The sequence below is a fragment of the Peromyscus maniculatus genome, chromosome 20 (assembly GCF_049852395.1).
Source record: "Peromyscus maniculatus bairdii isolate BWxNUB_F1_BW_parent chromosome 20, HU_Pman_BW_mat_3.1, whole genome shotgun sequence".
Lineage (NCBI taxonomy): Eukaryota > Metazoa > Chordata > Mammalia > Rodentia > Cricetidae > Peromyscus > Peromyscus maniculatus.
Window position 1 is genome coordinate 71,006,586 of NC_134871.1, and position 26,349 is coordinate 71,032,934.

The 26,349-nt window shown below is 51.2% G+C and overlaps 1 protein-coding gene across 2 annotated transcripts in view; it reads left to right on the forward strand.

Moving 5' to 3' along the window:
- Acvr1b (activin A receptor type 1B) overlaps positions 1 to 25,960 on the forward strand; it is a 41,053-nt gene extending 15,093 nt beyond the window's left edge. For both annotated transcript variants that reach the window (XM_076556879.1, XM_076556878.1), the window contains exons 2-9: positions 5,922 to 6,161; positions 6,774 to 7,022; positions 10,233 to 10,463; positions 13,526 to 13,693; positions 14,752 to 14,908; positions 16,578 to 16,702; positions 21,440 to 21,570; positions 23,050 to 25,960. In XM_076556879.1, the coding sequence (XP_076412994.1) occupies positions 5,987 to 6,161; positions 6,774 to 7,022; positions 10,233 to 10,463; positions 13,526 to 13,693; positions 14,752 to 14,908; positions 16,578 to 16,702; positions 21,440 to 21,570; positions 23,050 to 23,175 (1,362 nt within the window). In that variant the 5' untranslated portion in view covers positions 5,922 to 5,986 and the 3' untranslated portion in view covers positions 23,176 to 25,960. The remainder of the gene's footprint in view (positions 1 to 5,921; positions 6,162 to 6,773; positions 7,023 to 10,232; positions 10,464 to 13,525; positions 13,694 to 14,751; positions 14,909 to 16,577; positions 16,703 to 21,439; positions 21,571 to 23,049) is intronic.
- Positions 25,961 to 26,349: the final 389 nt, after the last annotated feature.

Here is a 26,349-nt window from a genome sequence, read left to right on the forward strand (position 1 = left end):
CACCTTCTGGCCTATACAAGCTCCAGGCACATACGTGGTATATATATGTCCACAGAGGCAAACACTCACACACACACAAAATAATAAAAGTAATAAATCTTAAAAGAAGAGCAGTCCTGTGTGAAGATGCACACCTCCCTCGTGCCTGGAAGGGGGGTGTTCAAGGAATTCAAGGCCAATCTTGGCTGTGTGAGGCCCCATCTCAAAGAAAGAGAAGGGCGCAAAAAAAAAAAAATTAGTGGATTGGATGCAGATCATACCTTCAGAGCTAACTGAGTTTATAGAAACTGCAGAGGCGGTACATCCTAAAAGGACACCACCAGGAGCCAGCAACATCCAGGATAAGCCACCTGGCTTCCTCAGCGAGTGATTTTCCTAAAAGTAGTAACACTGGGGTCCGACAGGTTTAAGAGCTTTTGGCAAAGTGCGGTGAAACTTTTTTTGGTCCAGATTTGAACAAACCAGCTCTGGAAAGTATCTTTAAGATGATGGACGTGTGAGCACTGAGCGGCACGGGGAGATGTTAGGAGTGCTGTTATTCCTTTGGGTGTAATAATGGCAAAGCTGAGCAGTCTAAGATGTGACTTGTACAAGATTCTCAGCTGCCCTTCTTTGCCAAACCGTTGGCTGTTAGAATCCAGGCACAGAAGACAGACAGTCCATTAGCACTCCCGGAGTAACTGCTTTTCCTTCTACCTTGAAGGACTTCAGCATGGTTGTGATAAGTGGTCGTTTATTTTGTGTTGAGGGAGGAGGTTCCACAGTAAGTGTTTAGATCAGAGGACAGCTTTCTGGATTCCTCTCCTGAGATGTGGAAGTTCCGGGCATCAAACTTGGGTCATCGGGCTTGGCAGCAAGCACCCTGGCCTGCTGAGGCTTCTCACCAGTCCAATGGCCATTGTCTGAGCAAATATTGACTGTGAGCCTACTCATATTCAGTCCTGGAGACACAGAGGTGAATGGAGCATAGTCTGTCTCTTTAAATGGCACTTCAGCTGGAACACTGTAGTGACCTGGTCCACCTGTTCATAAAGAGATTCCAGAAGGTCCTAGTTGTTTACTAGATCTGTAGTGAAGTTTAAGCTGTGATGAGAGACGGCTGTGGTCTGTGGGGTTTTCCTAAGACACGACAGGTTTGGAGCCGTGTGTGAGTGTGTGTGTGAGAGAGACAGACAGAGACAGACACGGTTTCTCCTTATAGATCCAGCCACCCTGGAACTCGTTCTGTAGACCAAGCTGGTCTTGAACTTAGAGATCTTCCTGCCTCTGCCTCCCGAGTGCTGGGATTAAAGGTGTGCGCCACCACTGCCTGACTGATTTGGAGCTTTTTAAGAAGGTAAAGATGTCTGTGAACAAAAATGTGAGGTGACAGAATAGGAGCTGTCATAGACATGCCTTTGAAAAGTAGGGATGGCCAGCTGCAGTGATGTGCTTGGTAAGGTCTCTGCTCAGGAAAACAAGAGCAGATTTGACCTAGTGGGGTGAGAATACATTTGCAGGATGGTGAGTTTAACTGGGAAGGTTTTTCCCATGGTCCTGAAAGTTAGGAGTCCTGGTCATTGCCAAGGGGACATTGGAGAATCCTGGGGAACTCCTGTGTGTAAAGTCTGGAGCCTGGAGAAGGGGCACTATCTCTTGCTGGTACACTGTTTGTGAGCCCCTTACTTTCTCTAGGGCCCTGTTCCTCATACAGTGGGACAGCTGCATCTGCCTCCGCCCTGAGCTCTGTGGGGACCGTGTGAGAGAATGAGGACAACATGGGATCATGGAGTCGGTCTGTGTTGTGTGCACCTAGAGCAGCATCAGCCGAAAGCGTCACACTGTGCTAGAAAGCTGGTGTCTGTCTGTCTGTCTTAACTCTATTGAACTTACTTGCATGGCTCGTTAGTAAAGCTCTTTCCCAGCATGCCTGAGGCCTTGCATTCTAAAAGTATAAAGTACCAGCCTATCAGAAAAGAGCACCCACCGGACACAACCCCTCACGGTCGCTCTAGCTTGGGAACTGTTCCGGTGTGTCCGTGGCCGGTTCCTAGACAGAGCAGGCTGCTGTGCAGCATGCTTCCGACCCTGAGGTTGTGGGCACCCCAGCAGTGGCTTGTCAGGTCGTGAGGCTAAGATCCTGGTGATTCCTGGTGATTCCTGGTGATTCCCGGTGATTCCCGGTGATTCCCGGTGATTCCCGGTGATTCCTGGTGATTCCTGAGGCTTCCTGGCTGAGCACAGCCTGGAGCATCTTTGTCCTCCCGAGGCTCTGCAGAACCCCGGCCCCCAGAGCCTGCCCAAGCTGAGACTTGGCTTTTCTCAAAACAGCGTTTCTTCTGAATCAGATATGCATTGACATCCCACCACAAACCACCTTCCAGTCAGACAGACTTTGAACTATGCTCCAGTCTTGCCGCACAGCTTTGTCTTTAGTTCAGGTTTGACTAATTAGACTCGTAATAAGAGAAAGTCTGTCCATGGAGGACTGCTCGTGTTCTGACCGCTTTCTCGTCTTTCTTTTTCTTTTTTCTTTCTTTCCTTTTTTTTTTTTTTTTTTTTTAGTTTGCAGTGCTGGGGACCAAACCCAGGGCCTTGCACACGTAGATAAACCTCTACTGCTGAGTGACATGCTGGCCCTGACTTGTTTACACACACAGTGCGCTGGTAGCTCCTCTGTGGTTGCCGCGCCTGGCATCTCATGCTTAGTGGTGGAATAGGAGGTTGAGGTGTGCCGTGTTGTTTGTACACATGTGCAGACTTTGACCTGATGAGTCATCCCGAAACATTGCAGGGGCTGTTGTCATTAGCCCAGATTTAGCTTTTCAGGAAGAATTAAATTTAGGATACCAAGTTTATCGTAAGTTCAGAATGCTTATACTTTTATTAGTGTTTCTTTTGTTTCAGTGAGAAACATTAGCAGGCGAGTAGCCCAGGCGTGTCTTTAAAGCCGTTGGGAAAGGCTGGGGTGGAACAGAGCAGAGGACACTCAGGGTGCTCTGAAGAGTGGACCTGGAGGAGAACTTGTCACCGGAAAGGCTTGAGAAGGCGTCTTGTTCAGTTCCCTTTTCTGGTTAATCATGAGGAAAGTGGGGTTGAGAGAGGTTAGGTGACTTACCCAGAGCCACATCAGCCACAGGACTAATGAGCAGTTTCTTCCTGAGACTGTGACTCGACACTTCCTAGTCGGTGTACGAGGCATTTTCCTTGCTTGCGTCTTTTTTGACTTCAATTTTTACATTCAAAGCAGAGTTGGTGTTTATTGAGTGCATCCTAGCACACGTTCTTTTATGTTAGTTGATACAGTCCTGAGGTCTGCTCTACAGTGTCAGCCTGGTACAGTGGGTGGTACAGGAGGCCAGCTGAGTAGTTCAGTCACGTGGCCAGTGTTAGACCTGGCGTGCAGGCTTCAGGTCTCCGTGACCTGTTACTCCGAGACACCCACTGCCGCTCCTGGTGATGGAAAGTCAGATATTTCAGAGTGTGGCTAGTGGCGATGGTTATCTTCAAAGTGTGGCTGTCGGGACTCGTCACTTGCTCTGCAAAGGCAAAGATGTACACAGTGGGTGGAGGGAGCCTTGCTGGGGAGCCCCAGCACTTAGCAGGCCGTTGGCTAACTTCCCTCTTGTCTCTGTAAGATAAGTGGTGTTTGTTGGTTGGCTAGTTGAGGCCCAGATAGACTCAGGGACTTGCCCAGCTCCTTATCACAGACCCACGTGGTCATTTTCTAGCTCATCCTCAGCCCCTTCTAACCTAGATTTCCTCTTCTCCTCCTTTCTGTCTTACACCAAGATCGTCTAAGTACTTCCCAAAAATAATGAGCCCCGTGTGGGCGTGTTCATTCTCCAGGATGAATCACTGTGAACAAGGCCAACGAGAAAAGAATAAGTCTGAGGAATCAGGGGCTCCTGACTGCTGGGCCCACTAATTGATGGACTCTGAAGGGACTGCTTTTCAGAGGCGGCTGTGGGCTTGGCTGTCTCACCAGGCTCAGAATAGTCATCCCTTGAAGTTGTTAATTTCCCTTTCTTGCGTCCCCAAATAGACCCAGTGCTGTTCTCTTTGCTGGACGTCACAACATGGGTACTAAGAGGTGTGCTCCCTGTAGGGAGCCCCTAAGGGCACAAAAGGGAATCATCAAAGGCGCCTTCTTGGGTTAGCAGGACTCTTGGAGGAAGAAAAGGGGGTCCTGCCAAGTTTTCTGAGACTTGAATAAATTTTAAGCTCTTAAGAGGAGTAAGACAGAGCCTGGCTTGGAGGCCCAGGCCTGTGATCCCAGTACTGTAGAGACAGGAGAGTGGAGGGTTCAAGGCCAGCTGGGCTATGGAGTGAACCAGTCTCAAACAAACAGAAACAGAGTGAGAGAATTTGCAGCACAAGTTTGGAGTTTTCTTTGTCTTGAGACTAGAAGGTTAGCACCGAGGTCCAGAGACTTTCTGGAAAAGCTCCTTTTATGACGAGTCCTTGTCTCTCAGTTGCCCACTTCAAACACACTGCCGTAAGAAATCATGCGGCCAAGCAGGTAGCTGCACGTTTGGGAATTCGTCTCGGAAGATAGAAATCTCCTCAAACCCTGTAAACACACAGGCCCTGCATGGAAGGCCTGTCGACTTCCTGCCTCTCATCCCTCCCCAGTACCTTGTGTCCTGGAATGGGAACAGCAAAGTGTTGCCTTATTTACAGTCTGGGGTAGGTTGGGTTGTCTTTGGGTGAAGAGATGAAGAGGGACTCTCTGTAGGAAGCCCAGGCTTTCCTTTGGATTGGCCACAGCTCCTGTTGCTCTAGAGGCTCAGTGTGCAGGTCTTCGCCAGCGTGTGCCATGGAGGTCTCGCGCCCTCCCTCCCGCCCTGGTGAGTGAGTGAGTGAGTGAGTGAGCGAGCGAGCGCGCGCCCCAGCACTGGCAATGCTGGCTCCAGTCTTGCAGCCAAAGCTACACTCGTGCCCGTCCAGGAGGTCAGGGCGAGGTTAGGCTTGGGGAGACAGTAGAGGAGTACCAACTGTCTGTGCTATTCTTGTTAGTCAGATAAATAAAGGATTGCAGATTCCAGGGCTGCTCAACAGCTTTCAGAGGCGCCAAATTCATTGACGGTGATTTCCTGTTGGTGGCACACACTTACGTGTGGTACATACCCAGCAAAACTCATTAATCCCAGTGGGGATTTTGTCTACTGCAGAGTTGAAAAAAGGGGAAAGGGAGAGAGAGAGTGTGTGTGTTGCACACACATGAGTACATGAGTGTACATATGCATGCCGAGTGCTGCCTGGGGCTTTTTGGTACGGGTTAAATTTATTATACACTTTATATGCATGATCTCATTTCCTCCTCACAATAACTTTATGAAGTGGGCATTCAAATTCTCTAAGGAGAACATCTTCCTTGGCCCTCATGAGCTGGGTACCAAACATGGACTAAAGGGAGGAGGTGATGATGGAGAGCCAGGGAAGGCTTCTCAATGGAAGTGGTAATTGAGCAGAATTTTGAAGGATTTGGGCAGGGAAGAAAGTCAACAACATTGCAGTGAAAGACTGTATGAGAGCGTGCATGCCATGTCCTGGAAATGGGTGCCTGGTGCCCAAGAAGAGATGGAATGAGACTGGCCCCAAGGAATCTTGGGTAGCTTTGTGTGGAATGTGGGGAGCACCTGTTCTCCAAAGGGAAGGCTCCATCCACCTTGCAGGATCATTTGGAAGGAGTGGGTGCTTCATCTCTCTTTCACTGGCAGAGAACAGAGCAGTTAGGAATGGCAGGACCTACAGAGCCTTGTCTCTGAGCTAAATGAGGTGCAGAGGTGCCTGCTGAGGCGTCTTTCTGTCCCCAGTTCCATAGAAGCTGCTTATTTGGGGATATAAGTATGCCGGGAGGGGGGCTCATTCTGAGTTTGGAGAAGGACCTGAAGGAAGACGTGCATTCCTGTTGACATCTGCCCCTCCGTGTCCTGTAGCTCTGCTGTGTGCATGTACCAGCTGCCTGCAGACCAACTACACGTGTGAAACAGATGGGGCCTGCATGGTCTCCATCTTCAACCTGGATGGCATGGAGCACCACGTGCGCACCTGCATCCCCAAGGTGGAGTTGGTCCCTGCTGGAAAGCCCTTCTACTGTCTGAGCTCCGAGGACCTGCGAAACACACACTGCTGCTACACTGACTTCTGCAACAAGATTGACCTCAGGGTGCCCAGCGGTGAGTGGACCCCTGGATTGTCTCACTGTGGAGGTCAAGCACTCCGTCCTTCCATTCTGCTCGGTGATAGCGAGAGGTGGTTTTTAGACGCTCCCTGAGGTGATGATGGCAAAGGCCTGGCTTCTTTCCTAGTCAGGCTTGTTGCTCAGAAGGTGAGAAGAGCACATTTCCCAGTTAGTCCCAGAGCTACCGGCTACTTGTGGGATAGAGGACATCAGCAGCAGAGCTGTGTGAATGAATCGGTCTGAGGAAGGCTAGGGTTAGGAAGGGTGGTGGTCACAGTGGCAGAGTTTTAGACACCTCCTTGGGCAGGTCTGCCATTTAGCAGGTCTTTCTGATGAGAGGCTGACCAGAGCCTGGAGCAGCCTGCAGCTTGCAATTCTGACATGCCTTGAACTTCCAGAGTGGTTTTGGTTCCACTGTTGGAGTGTGTGGACTGAGAGAAAGGTGGCGTTCGAGAGCATCGAGGCATAGGCTAGCCCAGGCTAGCCCAGGAGGACCAGGGAAACCTGCACCTGAGGTCTTTACATATGGTGCAGTTTCAGGGGAAAATGGAACCCCAGCATTCTCTTGTTTTTACTGTTTCTTCCCTCTTCTCGCTCGTTTTCCCAGGGCACCTCAAGGAGCCTGAGCACCCCTCCATGTGGGGCCCTGTGGAGCTGGTGGGCATTATTGCCGGCCCGGTCTTCCTCCTGTTTCTCATCATCATCATCGTTTTCCTTGTCATCAATTACCACCAGCGTGTCTACCACAACCGCCAGAGACTGGACATGGAGGACCCCTCATGCGAGATGTGTCTCTCCAAAGACAAGACGCTCCAGGATCTTGTCTACGATCTCTCCACGTCAGGGTCTGGCTCAGGTACTAGGTTCTCCAGGCCCTGTGTTTGTTGGCCCTCACAACTGGTTCCCAGCAGGAGAGCGTGTTTATGAGGAAGGCCGGGCCTGCTGTGTCGAGTCATTTGGTTTCGTAATTCTCCTCATCTGGAGTCTGACATGTAATAAGAGATGAAAATGGCTGCACCAAAATCTCTCATTCCCCAAGATTCCAGAGGTCAAGTGCAAAACTTCCTCTTGCAGAAACTCTGCCTCTCTCCAGCTTTTGTAGCTGTGTGTCTGAAAATTGAGCTGGTTCCATCCGATTGCTCAGTTTCAGGGCTCCTTTTGAGAAACCAGAGTGTGCCGGATTCCTGTGAGGGGCTGACAGCTAATCACTGATCTCTGAGGACACTGAGCAAAGCTTAGACTGGAGACTTGGTGAATCATTGACTTGTTCCACAGCCCGTGGGCTTTGGTAAGAGTTATCGGAAAGGCAGCCTGGGCTTCCAGCATAGTTGGCCTCCATTTCCTGGAGGGTCTGTTGTTATCCAAGGCTTTCTTAGATGAGGCATTGAACTCAGCACTGGGCCTTGACATGAGACCAGAACTCAGGCTGGAGAGAGCTGAGGTTGCTCAGGTCTCGGGAAATAGCTCAGCTAACAAAAACAGAGAAAGTGAAGTATGTGGGTGTGGTGGAGCATAGCTGAGATAGAATATTATATATATATGTGTGTGTGTATATATATATATATATCATTAGCACTGGGGAAGCTGAGGCAGGACAATTGCCTCAAGTTCAAGGCCAGCACAGACTGCCTAGCAAGTATCAGGCCAACTTAGTACACAACTACATAGTGAGTCCCTGTCTCAAAAACCCAGCTCAGCTAACTCTTAGATGCACATATGACTGAAAGGATATTGTTGCTGTCGTAATGAAGATAAACGATCATTTCAGAGCTAGTCCATTCTTCTGAACGTGGAAAGAGCATCCAGAGGGCAGTGCTGCCGTGAGCTGGAACCCGGGTCTCACTGTGACTCTGTTTCCCTGCCGTGGGTTAGACTGGTTATGCATGGAAGCTGTGCCGTCAGCCATAGCCAGATGCCCTCCTGTGAGCGCTGACATCTTCTCCATGTCAGTGCCTTAGCCTGGGGAGCTCAGCAGCACAGAGCACCAGCATGAATATATTTAAAAGCTGCATATTTTTAGAAACCTAGAAAATATGATCTGGCATGTGCTTTCCCACCAAAGGCAGGGCAGTGGCTGCAAGTGCCTGGGAGAGTCTGAGTGTCCTAGGGTTTTCAGATCCAAGCCAGCTGAGATTGGGGAGTCTTGGTAGACATTTTGTCTAGACTAAAACAGTTAGTGAGTATTCCTCCTTGGGTAATTCAGTCCATTTTTGGTACAGAGTGTGCAGGGCTTCCAAGGTGTTGGTCTTGTTTTTAGTTGTGTTTTTTAAATTATGTGTGTGTTAGGGGCGGGTATGTCCAGGTGAGCAGGTGCCCTTGGAGGGAGGCCAGAGGTGATCTGCTGGAGCTGTACCTTGTGAGGCATCTGACAAAGTGCTGGGCACTGAACTCAGATCCTCTGGAAGAATGGTTGTCCTTTCATCCTTCCTTCCTTTTTTCCTTCTTTTCTTTTGGCAAGCTCTCACTATGTAATTTTGGCAAGCCTGGAACTCACTACGTAGACCAGGTTAACCTCGAACTCACAGAGATCCACCTGCCTCTGCCTCCCGAGCGCTGTGACTAAAGGTGTGCACCACCATGCCTGGCTCAGTATGTACTCTTAACCATTAAATCATCTCTCTAGCCCGGGTATTTAATAATGCTGTCTTTAAAGTATTAAGTTCATGTTATGGCTATGACTTCTGGGTCTTTGTAATAAATGCATACTGAATGCCCTCTGGAAACAAAGATTGAAAAGGAACTGGCCTGTGACTGGATAGGCTGACGGGATTGTTGAAGAATCTTAAAGAGGCATGTACATTTGAGGGAGTCTTGAAGAACAGGTTGAGATTGTAAGTGAGGTAAACAGGCAAGGAACATTCCAGGCCACGGAACAGACTGAATGCAAAGAGCAAAAACCCATGAAGGCTCACAGTGTGTTTAAAGACTCACAATAATGCGTCTGGCATGATGTGCCTAGAGCAGGCAGAGGCAGGCTGGCCAGGTATACAGGGCTATGGGGCCACACTTTGTCTTGCAGGGCGGAGCTGCTGCTGAAAGTTTTCCCATGGACAAATAAATGCTTTTGCCCCTTTGGATGAAATGAGATCTTGGCAGTGATGTGGAGGATGGTTCCATTCACTTGCCAGTCTCCTGTTAGGAAGGGCAGGGTGCAGCAGGGCTGAGTGGGTGTGTAGAACAAGCAGGTGAGACGAGGTGGAAACCAGTTGGAAGTCTTTAGGAAGGACAGAATAGGACAGGGCACAGGCGTGAGGGAAGGACGGGCCGAGTCTGCTCTTTGCTGTTTGCATTCATTCGAGCGAGATATGGAACGTTCCCTTTTGAGCCTTCCTGGTGTTCTTGTCTGTACAATGGGGACAATAGCAGCGCCTGCCTTACTGAACATGAAGAAATGGGGTGATTTATGTAAAACCTCTCGCATTAGAGCCTCATGCTTATTAAGCACACAGTAAATCCACCAAACCCAGGGATTACTAACAGCTGTTATTTGGTCCAGGGAGGGAATGAAAGAAGATAAAGTCAATCATGATGAGAAGGGTGATTGGATAGACAGACAGACAGACACTGAGTGAGTCAAATGAAGCAATGATGAGCCCTACAAGATGGTAAAATGAGTCATGAATTAGTGTGGGTAGTCTCCAGTCTACACCTGAAGCCTTCCTGTGAATAGCTCTCTAGAGAGCTGGGAACCCTGTGAGCTTAGACCATAGGTCCTGTTGGGCACACAGCATCGCCCTCTAGTGGTTAGTGAGCAGGGTGGCCAGGAGGCCGCGCCCACCTCAGGAGCCCTGCTTTTTTTTTTTTTTCTATGACCATCGGAATACAGCAGACACTAGTGAGGGTGAATGTGGTCAAAGATTTACCTGCAAGTTTCTCATTCTCGGCTACGGGGCAGCTGATCACATGACTCGCTCTCAGCCCGCTGTGGTGAACCTAGCATGGCTCAGGCCTTGCTGTGACACTCTGGCTCCTGGGCAGGGGAGGTTGGAGGGACATTTTGTGAGTGGCAGGCCCGGAGTTTAGCAGATTTACAATGTCAGACTTCTCTTCACTCTTGGGCCCTTAGGCTTACCCCTTTTTGTCCAGCGCACGGTGGCCCGAACCATTGTTTTACAAGAGATTATCGGCAAGGGCCGATTTGGGGAAGTGTGGCGTGGCCGCTGGAGAGGTGGTGACGTGGCTGTGAAAATCTTCTCTTCTCGTGAAGAACGATCTTGGTTCCGGGAAGCAGAGATCTACCAGACAGTCATGTTGCGCCATGAAAACATCCTTGGATTCATTGCTGCTGACAATAAAGGTATGAGGTGTCCAAGAATCAATGGCCCTGGGCCTGGGGGCACTGGAGAGACCTCCCTGAGTCAGGGGCCCTGGGGCCGGGGGCACTGGAGAGACCTCCCCAAGTCAGGGGCCCTGGGGCTGGGGGCACTGGAGAGAGCGCATAGAGGCAATCTGGATAAGAACAGTTTCAAACCCTTTTGAAAATGTGGAGCCTTGTGTGCCTATGCCGAGAGAAACCCACATGGAACCTGGGTTATTAGGCAGGTAAGGAGGCCCTCGCCCTCACCCTGCAGGCTCTTCCTCCTCCTTGGTTTGCTCTCAGACCTGCACATAGTGTGGTCCCTGTTGGGCTCCTATTTATTTATTTTGAAAATCCCTACACTAAGGAATTACATTTTCACCCTCCCAGGAAAGAATAGTGACAAAAGTGTGTACAGTCACATTCTGCCACACAGCCAGCACTTGTGGCAGCAGCCGCCACCAGAGAACTGAGACCTGCTGTCCCCAGAGTGTCCCTTGCAGCTGTGAAGCTCGTTTTCGGTCTGTCCAATGAAAAGGCCCTGAGTTGGTGCTGCTGATCCTTTCCTCCTCCACACTCTTTTCTTGCTTCTTTGTTAGGGAGGGTGGGAGTTGAGGCAGAGACTTGGGGTGTAGTACAGCTGACCTCACAGGTGGTCTCTGTGTCTCAGCCTCCCAGGGGTGTGGACCACACCTTGCTGTCTTGCTGCAGTTTGGAGGCTTTTGCTTGTGCCTAGGCACATCCCTATTTTGAGGCCCTCACTGATGGTAAACTGACAGCTGATGGTAGGAGGCAAGCGCGAGCCAGTCTAGGTTGAGTGATAGCGAAGGCAGGTCACAGATGAGCCTGACAGAGAGGGCAGAACCGGACAGAGGGAAGTCTGTGTGCGCATGTGCACAGGTGAGGTGTGTTTGGGTTCTGCAGGTAGCAAGGGAGAAGTAATGGAGGGGTAGGCAGGGACCAGGTTATGCTGGGCTTTGTGTGCGTGTGAGTGTGTGTGTGTGTGTGTGTGTGCGCGCGCGTGTGCGTGTGCCCGAGTGTGTGAAGTCAGTGTCTTTGTCTTCCTGTATTGTTCTCTGCCCTATTTTTTGAGATAGTCTCTCACAGAATCCAGAGCTCACTGATCGGCTGGACTAACTGCCAGCAAGTCCCTGTGATCCTCCTGTCTCCACCCCAGTCCAATGCTGGTGTTGCGGAACATGTGCCATGCCTGGTTTTGACATGAGTGACGGGAACACAAACCCAGGTCCTCGTGTTTGCACAGCGGACATTTTAAGGGAACCCTGAAAGGCCTGCGTTTGATGCTGAGCACAGATAATGATTAGAATGCTGTTCATCAATTTAATAGCCTTTACTGGTCACTGTGGGCCAGGGCCTCTACCAGTCTTCCAAACCACCTTACATATAAACCAACTACACAGAGACCCGGGGGAGAGGGGACAGACAGCTGGCAGAGACTGTCCCTGGAACACAGAGGTGGTGAGGTAGCCGGGCCAGGTTTTAGAAGTCTGGCAGTTGTGGCACAGCTCTCTCGGTGGCGTGTGTCCACCGAGCCTGTCGGAAATGCTGAAACAACAGAAGCTCATTCCTCACGGTGCTGTGCAGTTACTGATGGTCCCAACTGCCCCTAAGCTGAAGAGTTCTGGGTTCGAATATAGGGAAAGAAGAGAATCTCAGCCCTCTGAGGAAGCGGCTGCTCTTGCAAACATCTTAGAATCATTGGAAGGCTCAAACCATCCTCTTGTAACAAATCAGTGGGCCCTCAAGAAGTAGTTGCTGGTTAGAGTGTGGCCCTTGTTGGGATCAGAGGTGCCACAGTTCAGACCTTTCCAGCAGTTGCTCTCTGTTGATTCTGGCAGCTTATGTGAGTTGGGATCTGGCTGGGGACACCCGCACAGGGCCAGGGAGGAGGGGGTTAGGCTCTTTGCTCTTGCCTTTTTCCCGTGGTGCATTCAGTATGATGCCGTGGAACTAGCACCAGCCTAGGATGTGGGAGCTCTCAGTCCAGTTTCTAATCTTCCCAGTGACAGCAGCACAAGCCTAATTTGATTCCTGGCCTTTTCCTCCTCTCCCTTCCTCCTTCCTGCTCCCCCATGTGAAAAAGAGGGAAAATACAGTGCATGTTACCCCCTTCCACTGCTTCTCTGAAGGGCGAGATGAGCTTTCTGGGAATACTTGACAGTGGGCTGTTCAAGCACCTTTGGTTCTGTAACAGTGATGCACAAAGGAGATCGTCATGTTCCCGTCCCAGCTCCCAGCCTGAGGATGGCCACAGGCTGGAGACATTTCTAGTGAGACAGGTGCTGGGCTGGGTTACGATCAAAAGGCCACACATCGTTCGGGGAGGGGAGAGGCCTTTAAGGTGTTCCTCCCCGGCAGTGGTGAGTGTAGCCTTGAGAGTCTCACAAAGTCAGGGCTGTGACAAAATGGACCTGTTGCTTTCCCTAAGCACATAGTGTTCTCTGGCTACCCTACATTGCAGATTTGGCACTAAAATGGATATTGTTTAGAATTGTCCTCAGTCCTTTTCAGTGTTCCCAGTGTCTCAGCCAACTTGTGTGTTGCTGTGATAAAACACCACAACAAAGCAGCTTACAAAGAGTTGACTTTGTGCTCACTCTTCAGAGGTTGAGTCCATGATGGGGATGCAGCCGGCTGCGGGAACAGCAGCTGAGAGCTTACATCTTGAGCCACAAGCAGAAGGATGGCTCAGGCCTTTTGAACCCTCAAAGCCTGCCCCCAGGAACACACTTCCTCTAGCAAGGCCCCACCTCCCAGGCTTCCCGAACAGCCACCGGCTGGGGGTCAGTAGTCAGACGCCCAAGGCTGTGAGGGGAGCTCTCGTTCAAACCACCACACTCACCTGGGTAACCGAGCAGTTCTAAAAAGCAATGCTCTTCCCTGTCCTCCCTGGAGGTCGCTGTAGGGAGGTGGGGTCAAGGGACAGCCAGAGTTGAGAGGCGAGAAGTGTCGGTGCGGGTCTTCCCGAGCCTGGCGTCGTTTGCAGGGCACACCGCCCTCCTTGCTGTTCCCTCCGTTCAGACCGCCTCTGTTTTCTGCAGACAACGGCACCTGGACCCAGCTGTGGCTTGTCTCCGACTATCACGAGCACGGTTCCCTGTTCGATTATCTGAACCGATACACGGTGACCATCGAGGGGATGATTAAGCTGGCGCTGTCTGCAGCCAGTGGGCTGGCACACCTGCACATGGAGATTGTGGGCACTCAAGGTGGGTAGAGTGGGCTGGCGCACCTGCACATGGAGATTGTGGGCACTCAAGGTGGGTAGAGTGGGCTGGCGCACCTGCACATGGAGATTGTGGGCACTCAAGGTGGGTAGAGTGGGCTGGCGCACCTGCACATGGAGATTGTGGGCACTCAAGGTGGGTAGAGAACTCAGCTGAAGAGCAGGAAGCTTGAGACAGAGGCCTGCCCGTCGCCATCTGGTCCTCCTCACTGAGGGAGCCGGGGCCAAACTTCGGGAATGGTGGCTTCATCTGAGTAGCAGAGCGCCAAACTGTGTGAGCAGGGACAGAAGCCCAGCAGGGTTTCTTCGTCGGCCCTGTCGTTAGCCCTTCCCTAGGGAAGGTCTGAGGTGAGGGCTTGGCTGCTGTTAGCACAGACTCAGTGGTTGGCTAGGGAACAACATTTTGGGGTGCACTGTGGAAGAGTGGAACTAAGAAGAGACCAACACCCCTGAAGAAGGAGTGTAGTAATCTCCTGCTGAGGTTGGGCACTGCCTTGCACATTTCATGGTGGCAAGACATGGGGCCCACCTGTCTGTGGCTTTCCGGGAGGAGGACCCAGACTTTGCTAGACTGTCCTGTTGGCTCTGGAGCCCAGGCTCGCCCCAGCAGCAGGTGTGAACACTGAGGCTTGCGTGGCCCTGGGCAGTGGCTCTCACTGCATGTGGTAGGAAACCAGCCTGACAGGCAGGCTCCAGTGTTGCAGAACTAATGGTAGTCCCAGGCCTCAGCACCACCGTGTGCTCAGTTGTCCACCTGACGACCCACCTGGGCTCTTCAGGGCTGCAGAGTGGTGGTATTTTAATGTTCAGCAATAATCATGTCATTCTGAGGCATGTCAGGTACTTCTGGGAATGCTTTTATCCTCTCCACATCCCCATGAAGTGCCATTATTCTAATTGTCCAGAGGAGAAGGCTGAGCCTCTCATGGGATCACTGGCTTGTGGGAGGCAAAGCCAGGAGGCAGCCCACAGTCTGGCTCGGACCTGTGCGCGTTCCATGCACACATCTTCCTTAAGTGTGCCTGGTTTTGTCTCTGTCAGGGAAGCCTGGGATTGCTCATCGAGACTTAAAGTCCAAGAACATCCTGGTGAAGAAGAACGGCATGTGTGCCATCGCAGACTTGGGCCTGGCTGTCCGGCATGACGCAGTCACCGACACCATTGACATCGCTCCAAATCAGAGGGTGGGGACCAAACGGTAGGAAGGCCCTGGGCTCTGGCCCCACTTTTCACCCCCCCACACACACACACACAAGAGGAACCGGGAGGAGACGTCCTCTTGTCCTTGAGTGGCAGGTGTTGGTCCCCACCTCATGCTGGACAGTGCACAGCAGTGGCTGACCAGTGCCATCCCAGGAGCCCTGCCCCACAGCATGTGTGTGCTGTGGCCTCACAAAGGGCAGTGGAGGAAGAGTTTGGAGCAGGAGGCCTGGCTTGGTGGCTAATGCATTTAGTCCCAGCACTCAGGAGGCAGATCCATGCAGATCTCTGTGAGTTCAAATACACAGCGAGACCCTGACTCCAATGGGTTAAGGACTGCTGGAGAAATAACTCAGTGATGAAGAGCATATACTGCTTTTGCAGAGGACCCAAATTTGGTTCCCAACATCCATATCAAGTTGTTTGGCTCACAACCACCTATAATTCCAGCTCCAGGAGATCCAAAGTCCTCTTCTGACCTTGGTGGGGGCGTGCGCGCGCGCGCGCGCGCGCACACACACACACACACACACACACACACACATACACAAATAAAAAAAACAATGAAGATAACTATGTAAAAATGAAAAAGAAGGGGCTGGAGAGATGGCTCAGTGGTTAAGAGCACTGGCTGCTCTTCCAAAGGTCTTGAGTTCAATTCCCAGCAACCACATTGTGGCTCACAACCATCCATAATGGGATCTGGTGCCCTCTTCTGGCCTGCAGGGACACATGTAGGCAGAACATTATATACATAATAAGTAAATAAATCTTTAAAAAAAAAAAAATGAAAAAGAAACTGGCCTGTGGTGGCACATGCTTTTAATACCAGCAGTTGGGAGGCAGAGGCAGGTGGATCTTTGAGGCCAGCCTGGTCTGCAGAGCGAGATCCAGGACAGCTAGAGCTACACGGAGAAACCCTGTCTTAAGAAAAGAAACTAAAAAGCATTCTGGAGCAGAGTTTGGGAGGGCAGGCAGCAGGCCTGGCTAGGGGCAGGGGCAGCACTGTGGTGCAGGGGTGGCTGGCGGAACCCCTTGAAGGAGAGGGGAATGGGTCCTGTCTGATCCTGCAGAGCAGGGGTGCCAGCCTGAGCAGAGCTAATGAAGCTGGGGTCTGGCTACCTGAAGGGGTGCGGCCTGCTCCCCACTTCACTGAGAAGGAACTTAGATAGCTGACGTCGTATGACGGAGGGTGGGAGAGAGGGTCTGCCGGGTCTGAGTGAGTTAATCATGCTGCTCCTTTTTGTCCTTTTGACCTGAGATTGCATCTACCCAGGCTCCAAAGTGTGGGTGGGGCGTCTTACATCATGTAATTACACACAATTACTGCTCAGAGTCACCGAGTGTGATTTTGATCACCTCTAGAATGGTTTTCACCTATCTGAAATCAGGTAAGATAAAGAAACTCCGAATGAGTCTCAGCTCACGCCATCGCTGTCTCCCCTGTGAAGTGACGGTCCCAGCAGTGATCCGCCATCACCACTGGTGTGGTCCACAACACAGGCCTCGCCAAGACTCCAGAAGCTGAGACCTTCAGCTCTGGATCAAAGCAGGCTGTATGGTAGAAGACAAGCTCTCACTCCTGCTCCCCGAGAGCTGCGACAGAGCAGCGTTCTCACCCTCGCAGACTTCCTGAGGTGTGCATGACTCTTTCTCTTACATTCCAGATACATGGCTCCGGAAGTACTGGATGAAACCATCAACATGAAACACTTTGACTCCTTCAAGTGTGCCGACATCTATGCGCTGGGGCTTGTATACTGGGAGATTGCTCGAAGATGTAACTCTGGAGGTACCTTCTCCTCCTGTTCCCAGTGGTACTGGCACCCCACTTCTCCACAGCCTGCGGGGTGTTGGGTGCCAGAGTCCTGGAGGTGCCGTGCTGAGAGGCCAGCTGGGTGTCATATTCGTTTGCTGGGCTAGGGATGAACTCACTGAGGGCTTTGTTCATGCTGGATGAGATTCCTCCATACTCTAGGCCCTGGGACCAGTTTGTTGAATAGGGTTGTTCTTTGTGATGATCATTTTGATAGCTCATTAGACATGTGACACACACACTCTCTTTTTCCCTCCCTCCCTCACTGTCTTTATCTTTAACCCACAGTGGAGGAGAATTCCTAGGATGCAGTGGGCCAGGGTCAAGGCGGGGTCTTAGGAGAAGGAGGCAGTTGGTTCTGACATGTAGGTCCCCCGGGCACACTCCTCGCCACATCTCTGGGGGAGCCTTGGGTTTCCTTCTTTCACCAAGAGTAGAACTTTCCTAGTTGACAAGAGTGCTTAGGACCTTCTTAAAAAGATCTTTCTTCTCTCATAATTGAAAAACCAAAACCTGACAGTTACAGTTGCTTGTTCATGAGAGAATTTGGAGAAGATTAGCGGGAACGTTTTTTATTGTCAGCTTGTGTGAGTGTTTTATGACGGCCTCCAAATATTCCGCCATGTGCTCAGGTTCCAGAGCCTCCAGAGCCCTCCCCTCAGCCTTTGGTCCGGTGAAAGGCCCTGGGCAGTGGCAGTAGCTGCATTAAAAACAGCTGGTGGATGTTCCAGCGGGACCTTTTTTGTTCCCGCCCTTTTCTGGCCATGATGTGTGTAGTTAGACACGGGCAATGAGGAGATACTCGGGTCCTCGTGGGCTTGGGCCTCCTTTTTGTTTTTTTTAAATAATTTATTTAACTTTATTATATGTGTCAGATCCCCTGGAACTGGAGTTGCAGACAGTTGTGAGCTGCCATGTGGGTGCTGGGAATTGAACCCTGGTCCTCTGAAAGAACAGCCAGTGCTCTTAACTGCGGAGCCATCTCTCCAGCCCCGGGCTTGGGCCTCTTTAATTTTGATCAGTATAACTAAGTAAAGTTGATTAGGAGAATTACGGCACTAGAGTGTAATTCAGTGGTAGTGCTCGAATGTAATACACATACACACATACATATGTGTGTATGTATACGTATGTGTATGTGTATGTATGTATGTATGTATGTATGTATGTATGTATGTATTGTGTAAGCTCAGCATCCTCTTTCCACAAAGAAAATTGTCATGGGTCTTTTTAAGTATCATTGTGTGCGTTTGATGTATGTACATGTACATGTTCCCTTAGGTATGTGCATATGTGTGTGCGTGTGGAGGCCAGAGTTCACCTCATGTTTTTGAGGCAGGGTGTCTCACTACTCCTGGAGCTCATGACTTAGACTGATGGCTGAGGTGTCCTGGGGTACTCTTGCCTCTGTCCCCCTGCCCTGGGGTCACAGGTGTGTCCTGGCTTTTACCTGAGTCGGGTCCTCGTGCTCACACACGGGCCCGGTACCTCCTGGGCTGTCTCCCTGGCCCTGTCGTACAACGCTCAAACTGTGAAGAAGTTCCTGTCTTCTCTCTAGTGACGTCCAGGAACTAGAGCTGAATCTGTAACAACCGCAGCGTCTCTTAGCGCTTGCTGCGTGTGTACGCTCAGTGTCCTCACTGCAGACCTGTGACGGCAGACATGAGTCTTCCCTCATTTTGTAGATGAAAAAAATGAGTCAAAGAAAGGTGAAGTAAAGTGTGCGAGGTCACGTGGCTGAGACTGTAGCAGGCCGAGGCATGAGCCTCAGCTCCCGACTGCCCCTTAGATAAATGATTACCAGGTCCCGTCCTCTGTTTAAAAATCTTACCTCACAGGGCTGGAGAGCTGCTCAGTGGTAAGGAGCACCCACTGCTCTTACAGAGGACCGGGTTCCCAGTGTTCCTGTGGCAGCCCGCAGCCATCCCTAACTCCAGTTCCAGGAGAGCTGACTCCTCCTTCCTACCTCTGCCGGCACCAGGCACGCACGTGCTGCACGTGCGTAAATACATCAGTATAGATGTAACCAACCGTTTTATTAAATAAGAAACACAGAAATAATGCAAAAGAGAAAGCCGAGAGGTCAGAGCTCAGAGCCAAAATCTCACCCTTCCGCCTGCGGTGTCCCAGCTTCCCGAATCAGGGCTCTATTTCCTGTCTGTTAGTCTATTTAAAGAGACAGAACAAGCCACAGCTATCTCACCTCACCAGTTCCTCAGCTGGTCCTGTTTCCTCAGACTGGAAGCTTCTGTGTCCTCATCCCAATAGCTCTCAGCTGAACTGTGTTGCTCCAAAGCCTGAAAGCTTAACCAGCCAAACGCTTCTAGTTTCTGGTCCTCACGCCTTATATATCTTTTTGCTTTCTACCACCACTCCCTGGGATTAAAGGCTGGCTTTCTGGGATTAAAGGCGTGTGCCACCACCGCCACACTTTTGCTATGGCTCTAATAGCTCTGACCCACGGACAACTTTATTTATTAACATACAATCAAAATCACATTTCAGTATAATTAGATTACCACCACACATCAGTCTTTTTTTCGTTTTTGGTTTTTCAAGACAGGGTTTCTCTGTGTAGTCCTGGCTGTCCTGGAACTCGCTCTGTACCCCAGGCTGGCCTTGAACTCACAGAGATCCTCCTGCCTCTGGCTCCCGAGGGCTGGGAATAAAGGTGTGCGCCACCACTGCCCTGCACTTAACTATGGATTCTTTTTTTTTTTTTTTTTTTTTTTTTCTGAGACAGGGTTTCTCTGTGTAGCTTTGCACCTTTCCTGGAACTCGCTTGGTAGCCCAGGCTGGCCTCGAACTCACAATGATCCACCTGGCTCTGCCTCCCGAGTGCTGGGATTAAAGGCGTGCGCCACCACCGCCTGGCAACTATGGATTCTTATGTGTAAATCTAAAGGATAAGAATTTAAAATACCACAGTTACTTCACTCTTAAAAGTGAATCATGGGATGTGGAAGCAAGAGGACTCCCAGTTGAAGCCCCTGTGAAATTAGTGAGACCCTGTCAGGAGGGGGAGGGGAGTTTAGGATGTAGTTCAGTGGTAGAGCACTTACGTGTGGCCTGGGGGTAGTGATGTAGACCTATAATCCTAGTTAGTACCCAGGAGGCTGAGACAGGAGGATTGAAATTTTGAGGCCAGCATGGGGTAGGCCATATGTCCGCAGGAGAGTGCTGGCCCAGTGTGTGTGAGGCTGTGGGTCCTGACAACCCACAGGAGTTCACGTCGGAGCGCAGATGCTGTCACTGTGGATGTGAACGCACCTCTGAAGTCTCTGCTCCCCATTGTCTCCCTTCTTACCTTACTGGAGGATCCCCGTGGCCTCTTGTTCCTGACATTCCCTGTGAACTGGTAGTTTGGTATATCTACCAAACTATTAGTGTTAGAATCACATCCAGGTTGGGAATTTTTTTGTTTATTTGGAGCAAAAATATTTCATGGGCATTAGTCTGGGCTTCTAATACAAAGTACAGAATGTTGGTTCGTCCCTTTATGATGTTGACAGCCGGAGGTTAAAAATCCAACATGCCAGCATTCATTCGAGGTCTTTACCTCCTCTGAGTCAGCTGTGTTTGTTCTTATGAAGGAAGACTTCCAGGGGGTGTGCTGGCCCTTTCCCTCCCCTAGCCCACCTCAGAGCCTGAGGCTGAGGACCATGGCGTCAAGGCCAGCCATATGAGACCCTGTCTGGAACCACGAAAGGGAAAACAGTGAGGTACAGGTCCCCACTCACTGTTGGCCCGCCCCGTGTGCTCACAGTAGGACTCACAGGAGCCACGCGCTGCTTCCCAGCCCCAGGGCTTCCAGAAGACCTGCTTCCTCTCGGCGCCCGGCAGCATGGAGCTGTCTTTTTCTAGCCTTACTGTGAACCGATGAGTTAAAAAATACTGTTCCCTCCTGGTGGGTGGTGCATGCTTGAGGCAGGAGGATCTGTGAGTTCAAAGCCAGCTTGGTCTCCTTAGTGAGTTCCAGGACAGTCAGGACTATGTCGAGAGGCCCTGTCTCAGAAGACAAGAGCAGGACCTTGGGAGCCTATTTGGAGGTCCTCGCAGGGGAGAACAGCTCCTTGTGTACCCTTGACCGAAGACCGGTCCTCCTCCATTTGGGGAAGGGCGCAGCTTCAGGGGGACGCACGTGGAGTGGTGAGGGTGGAAGGGGACACCCGCCTGGCCAGCCCTGTCACCTGATCAACCCTGGTATCGATGGGGTGACAGATGTCGCAGCCAGATCGCCCTCACATCCAATGAAATAAAATTGTGCTCCTGTCAGGCTCTGTAGTCTGTTTAGATGTCACCACCTCGGTCCGTTGGAAAATGCTCACGTGACCCTAGTAGTCCAACATTTTCTGCTCCTTTTTTCTTTCTTTTTTCTTTTTTTTAATGATTAAAGACTTTCTTGGCTATGCTTGTCATTTTTGTTTTTGCCTTGTTTCTGTTTGAGATGGGATTATGAGACGAGCTTGAACTCACAGTCGGCCTGCCCCAGCCTCCCATGCTGGGACTAGAGGCCCGGACTGTGTGTGTGGTGGTGCTCCTGGGGCTCCTGGGGCTCCTGGGGCTCCTTGTTAGCATGCCTGGAACCAGCAGCCTTGTCCAGAGAAACTGAGCTCCCTGTAGTGAGAAGTCACCGCTCAAAGCATGGCTGTCCTTGGGTTTGGAGGAACTCACCCTTCCTTCTGTTGGTGACTCGGTTTTCTTTTTTCCTAGGAGTCCATGAAGAATATCAACTGCCGTATTATGACTTAGTACCCTCCGACCCTTCCATTGAGGAAATGAGAAAGGTCGTCTGTGACCAGAAGTTACGGCCCAACATCCCCAACTGGTGGCAGAGTTACGAGGTAGGGAGCTTGTTAGACCCCTGAGACTCCTCCGTCGGCCAAGGGAGGACCAACTCCCGGGTCTGCTTTTTGAGTATATCTTTTGTCTGTAAATCCAAAATACAAAACTTTTTAATCTTTAACATAGTGTTACAATCCCACACCTGGCCTCATGTGACACCTATGACCCAGGTGACGGGTCATAGTCATATGCAGGCACACTGAAAACATTACACAGAGTCACTTTGAGACTGAGTTTAAGATGGATAAGAAGTGTGAGTTTCTTGTTCAGAGGTGGCTCTAGTCCCTTCTCTGCGTAAATGCAAATGCAGATATTATAGACGGAGAGGATCCAAAGTCCATAGCACCTCCTGTCCCAAGCATTTCAGATACGGGGTACTCAGTGTGTGCCTTTCTACACACAAGTCCTCTGTGGCTATTGTCATTTTCCTGGTGTTATAGAGTGTCCCTTTGGAAATGGTAACGTACAAGAAAAGGAAGTCCCTGCCATGAGGGAGGTAGTCAGGAAAAGACAAACAAAAACAAACAGAACTGGTTGGCCTATCAAAATTGCCTGCGGGTGTCGCCCAGTGCAAGGCCTGGGTTCCAGCCTCACTCAGTATGGCTCTTACAGAACTGTCACACTAGAAAAGTGGCCCTGTAGCCACAGGCCAGGGAGGCTCAGCCTCGTTCAGGCTGGGTACCAGAAAGAGGCAGGCCTGAGACAGTGGCCTTTGTGGAAACTGCAGATAAAAGGGTTGAGGGAAGAGAAGTGTGAATCGGATGGAGAACCCGAATTCCAGTCTAGGGCACTTGGAATGGGAGGTAGCTGAAATGTGGGGAGTTTTGTGATAGACCCCAACTACCGTGGAGACTTGAGGGAACGTGGTCTGCCTAGCAGAGGACACAGGCCCTGCCACTCACGGCCTTGCTTTTCTTGGTGCTGTTTTATTTATTTATGTAGCTTCATTGTAACAAACAAACTTACATTGAGGTTCACTGTGCCAGACGCATCCGGAGTAGGTGTGAACAGTACCACAGTCGAGCCAGTGAACACACCTGTCATTTACCCCCTTGCCTTTACGGCTGTGCCCATCACCTCTGAGGTACATCCTGGGCAGATTCCAGGGTAAGGCACAGCTCTGCTGATTCTGGAAGTAGGGAGAGTTCCTTCGCCTCTACTGTTACAGAGCCTGGCCGCTAGGGGGCGACTCCACACCTAGGAACACAGTTGCAGACTCACATTTTAGCCAGGGTTGGAAAACAGCATTTCCCAAAATGTACCCTGGGCACCTTGAAGTGGATTTAGTTGAGTGTGAGGCTGGAAGAACCAGCCTTCCGCTGCTGCCTTCCCTTCCCTTGTACACCTGCCCCTTAGAGAAGGAAAAGCTGGGGAAGAAAGCATGCAAACATCGGGGGTGGATCGGACCCGACTGACAGGGAGGCGGCCCTGAGCCAACGGCCCCGGCTTCTGTGGGTCACTGTGGTTTCTCTGCGCAGGCGTTGCGGGTGATGGGGAAGATGATGCGGGAGTGCTGGTACGCCAATGGCGCTGCCCGCCTGACGGCGCTGCGCATCAAGAAGACGCTGTCCCAGCTGAGCGTGCAGGAAGACGTGAAAATCTAAGCTGCTCCTCTGCCTACACACAGAACCTGGGCAGTGAAGACGACTGCAGCCGCCGTGCTCAGTGCTGGAGGCCTACCTCTTGTTTCTGCCCAGCCCTCTGACCAGAGCCCTGGCCTGCAAGAGGGACTGAGCCCGGGAGACGCGGACACTCCCACATTGGGTTTGAGACACAGACACTTTTTATATTTACCTCCTGATGGCATGGAGACTCTGAGAGCAAGTTATGTAGAGACCTCGATGCCGAAAGTCGAACTGCTACAGTGGGAAGCACACAAAGCCCAGTGCATCCGGCCTGTAGCCGGCAATGGTGACGGGGTGCTGGGCTCTCCCCAGAGCAGCCCCTGTACCTTGTGGTCTGCGGGTCTGCAGGTTTTCCTCCAGGGACCAGTCAACCTGGCACCAAGGTGTTCAGAGGAGCTGGAAGTGTAGCCGCTCTCACGGGCAGTCCTGAGCGTCACCACCCCTTCGCGTGGACATCTGGAGGGGCTGCCGTTAGAGATACCACCTGCTGCCTGTCTGTCCAGCCAAGTGTGCATGTGCCGAGGTGTGTCCCACATTGTGCCTGGTCTGTGCCACGCCCTTGTGTGTGTGTGTGTGTGTGTGTGTGTGTGTAGGTGCACACTTACCTGCTTGAGCTTTCTGTGCATGTGCAGGCCAGGGTGTGGTGGCCATACTGTCTCCGAGTGCTGGCACCTGTCACAGTGAGCAGCATCTGTTCACCTGGTGCCCTCCTGAAGGTCTCTCCTGTCCCCAGCCCGTCGGGCGGCCCTTTTCTCAGCAGGCTGCTTGCCCACCCTGTGCCACAGACCCTCCTCTTCCATTTCAGACCAGAACCAAAGCTGGCCCGCTTGTCCATGGTGTGAGAGGCTTTTGGGTCAGAATGGGGGGCGGGGAGGTGAGCAGAGAAAGAATGTCATGCAAGTCTTGGGTGTTGTGTTTCCGCATCAGCCATGGGAAATGAGCCAGCCAAGGGCAGCTTCCTCAGCAGCAGTAAGGAAGGGCCAAGGAATCTGAGGCCAGATCTTGGGACTCAGATTGGAATGTAACATCTGTGTGTCCCACCCCAGATTCTGCAGACTGCAGTGTATATTTTTGGTGGTGGTGGGTTTGGGGTGGGGAGGGATGGGCTGCCGAGGGAGGGGAGGGAGGCAAGGGGCGGGAGGGAGGCATCTGCATGAGCCTCTTGTACTGGATTCTCTGAGGAGGGTAGAGGGAAGAGGAGAGACTCGCATCCACTTCAGGGTCCCTACTGAAGGGAGCGATCTGGGTTGAATATGGTGTTTAACCTAAGCGTAGTATTTAACGAGTTCTAGAAGCCTGCTGTGGTGGTGATTTGGTCAGCATATCTTAGGTATATCATAACTTTGAAGCCATAACTTGTAACTGGAGTGGTTTGTTTTAATTCATTTTATTTTATTTTATTTTATTTTATTTTATTGGGAGGGTCAGGATTTTAACTTTAATACTCTTAAGTTTTTGTAAAAGGAAAACCATCTCTATGTGACAATTACCTCTTAGTATGTTTGTTTTTAAAGAAATCCCGAAAACAAACAAAACACCACAGAAACATTCTCTAGAATCAAACGCACATAGTTCAGTCACTGGAAACGTTTGTCTGTGCGCCTGAGCCGGTTCCCACTCAGCGGTGAGAGCTCCTCCCCGGGGACTTGGTGTCCTGGGTCCCATGCACACCCTCCTCACAGTGAGCAGCCTCAGCCCTCGGGGCCTTGCCCCCTGGCTGCACTTTCCCGACATTTGCTCAGCAGTTTGAGTTGCGTGCCTGCTGAGGACCTCTGGGAAGGAGGCAGGCTTGGGTGCTGCGCCTGGGGCGCCAGAGGAGGAGCCGCATCCCGGGAGGGCGTGAGCACCCGCCTGGAGACCAGGAGGGCCTGCGGCTGCTCCGAGAGCCTTCTGAGCCTAGGGTTCCTGTTCTTAAGACCACTGAGGGAAGAGGATACTGCATCCCCTCAGGCAGAGGACGGGGAGGCCTGGAGTTTAGAAACCCAGGTGAGACCCCAAAGCACTGCCTGCCTTGTGTGCCCTTCCTGCCCCCGGGGAGGCATGAGTACATGCAGGGGTACTGCCTCCAGCCCAGCTTCTCCTGCCTCGGTCTCCCCGTGTTCTCTATTTATTTCCTGGTTCGTAACTTCTTTCCTTGCATTAAAGGGGATCTTCCTTTAATTCTTTGGGCCAATTTACTGGCCATTGAACTATTTCCCTTGAGTCCCAATTGTGTCATTGGGGGAACCTCTTAACCCACCCCTGCTGACTCCCCCCCCCCCCTGCAGCTGCACCTTCGTGATTACAGGTGACGATGGAACTGTAGAGTCCTGCTGTTTGCCAGCGTACACCCACAGTGACTCCCGCGCCACTACCCTCCTCCCAGGGGCTCGGCCGCCTCTCAGGAAGACGTGAGCAGGTTTGGGGGAAACTCCACCCTGTCCCACGACTCTTTACAGTAAGCTGAGAGTTGGGAGACACTGAAACTGTTTGGGCTCCCTGAGGCTGCCCTGATCCACAGGGCACCTGCACCTCTGGATTCTGGATTCACAGACCAAGTCCAAGCCCGTTCCTAGGGCACCATCCAGGCCCCTGAACGGCGTCCTCGGTACTTCTGTTTGTTTTTTGTACAATTTATTAGAAAGGACTGTAAAATAGCCACTTAGACACTTTACCTCTTCAGTATGCAAATGTAAATATATTGTAATATAGGAAATTTTTTGTTTTAATATAAGAACGAGCCTGTCCAGTTTCTGCTGTACATTATTAAAGTTTTATTCACAGAGTTGCTCTGGTGCCATCTGCCTCATATGTAACAACTGCCCAGGGTTTGGCCAGGGTGGGGATGGGTGGTGGGTGCCTTGTGTGTGGCACTTGAACAGGGTCGGAAGTGCCGACCTCATGTCAGGTCTTCTGGGACTTACTGTGTGACAGAGCAGCCTGAGGTAGAGAGGCCACTTTGTGTTATCTGTTAGCATTTTGGTCTGTTTACAGAAAAAGGATATTTATTGATGGTTCTGGTTAATCACAGGCCACTGACTCTCCAAGGCACAATAAGAGCTTGCCCAGTTTTACGTCTGTCCCCTCACCTAGACTGACGTGTAACTGAGTTCTGGGGTTTTTAGGAAACTCAGGTCTGAGTCAATAGTTTTGCTGCAGTTTTCAGAGTATGGC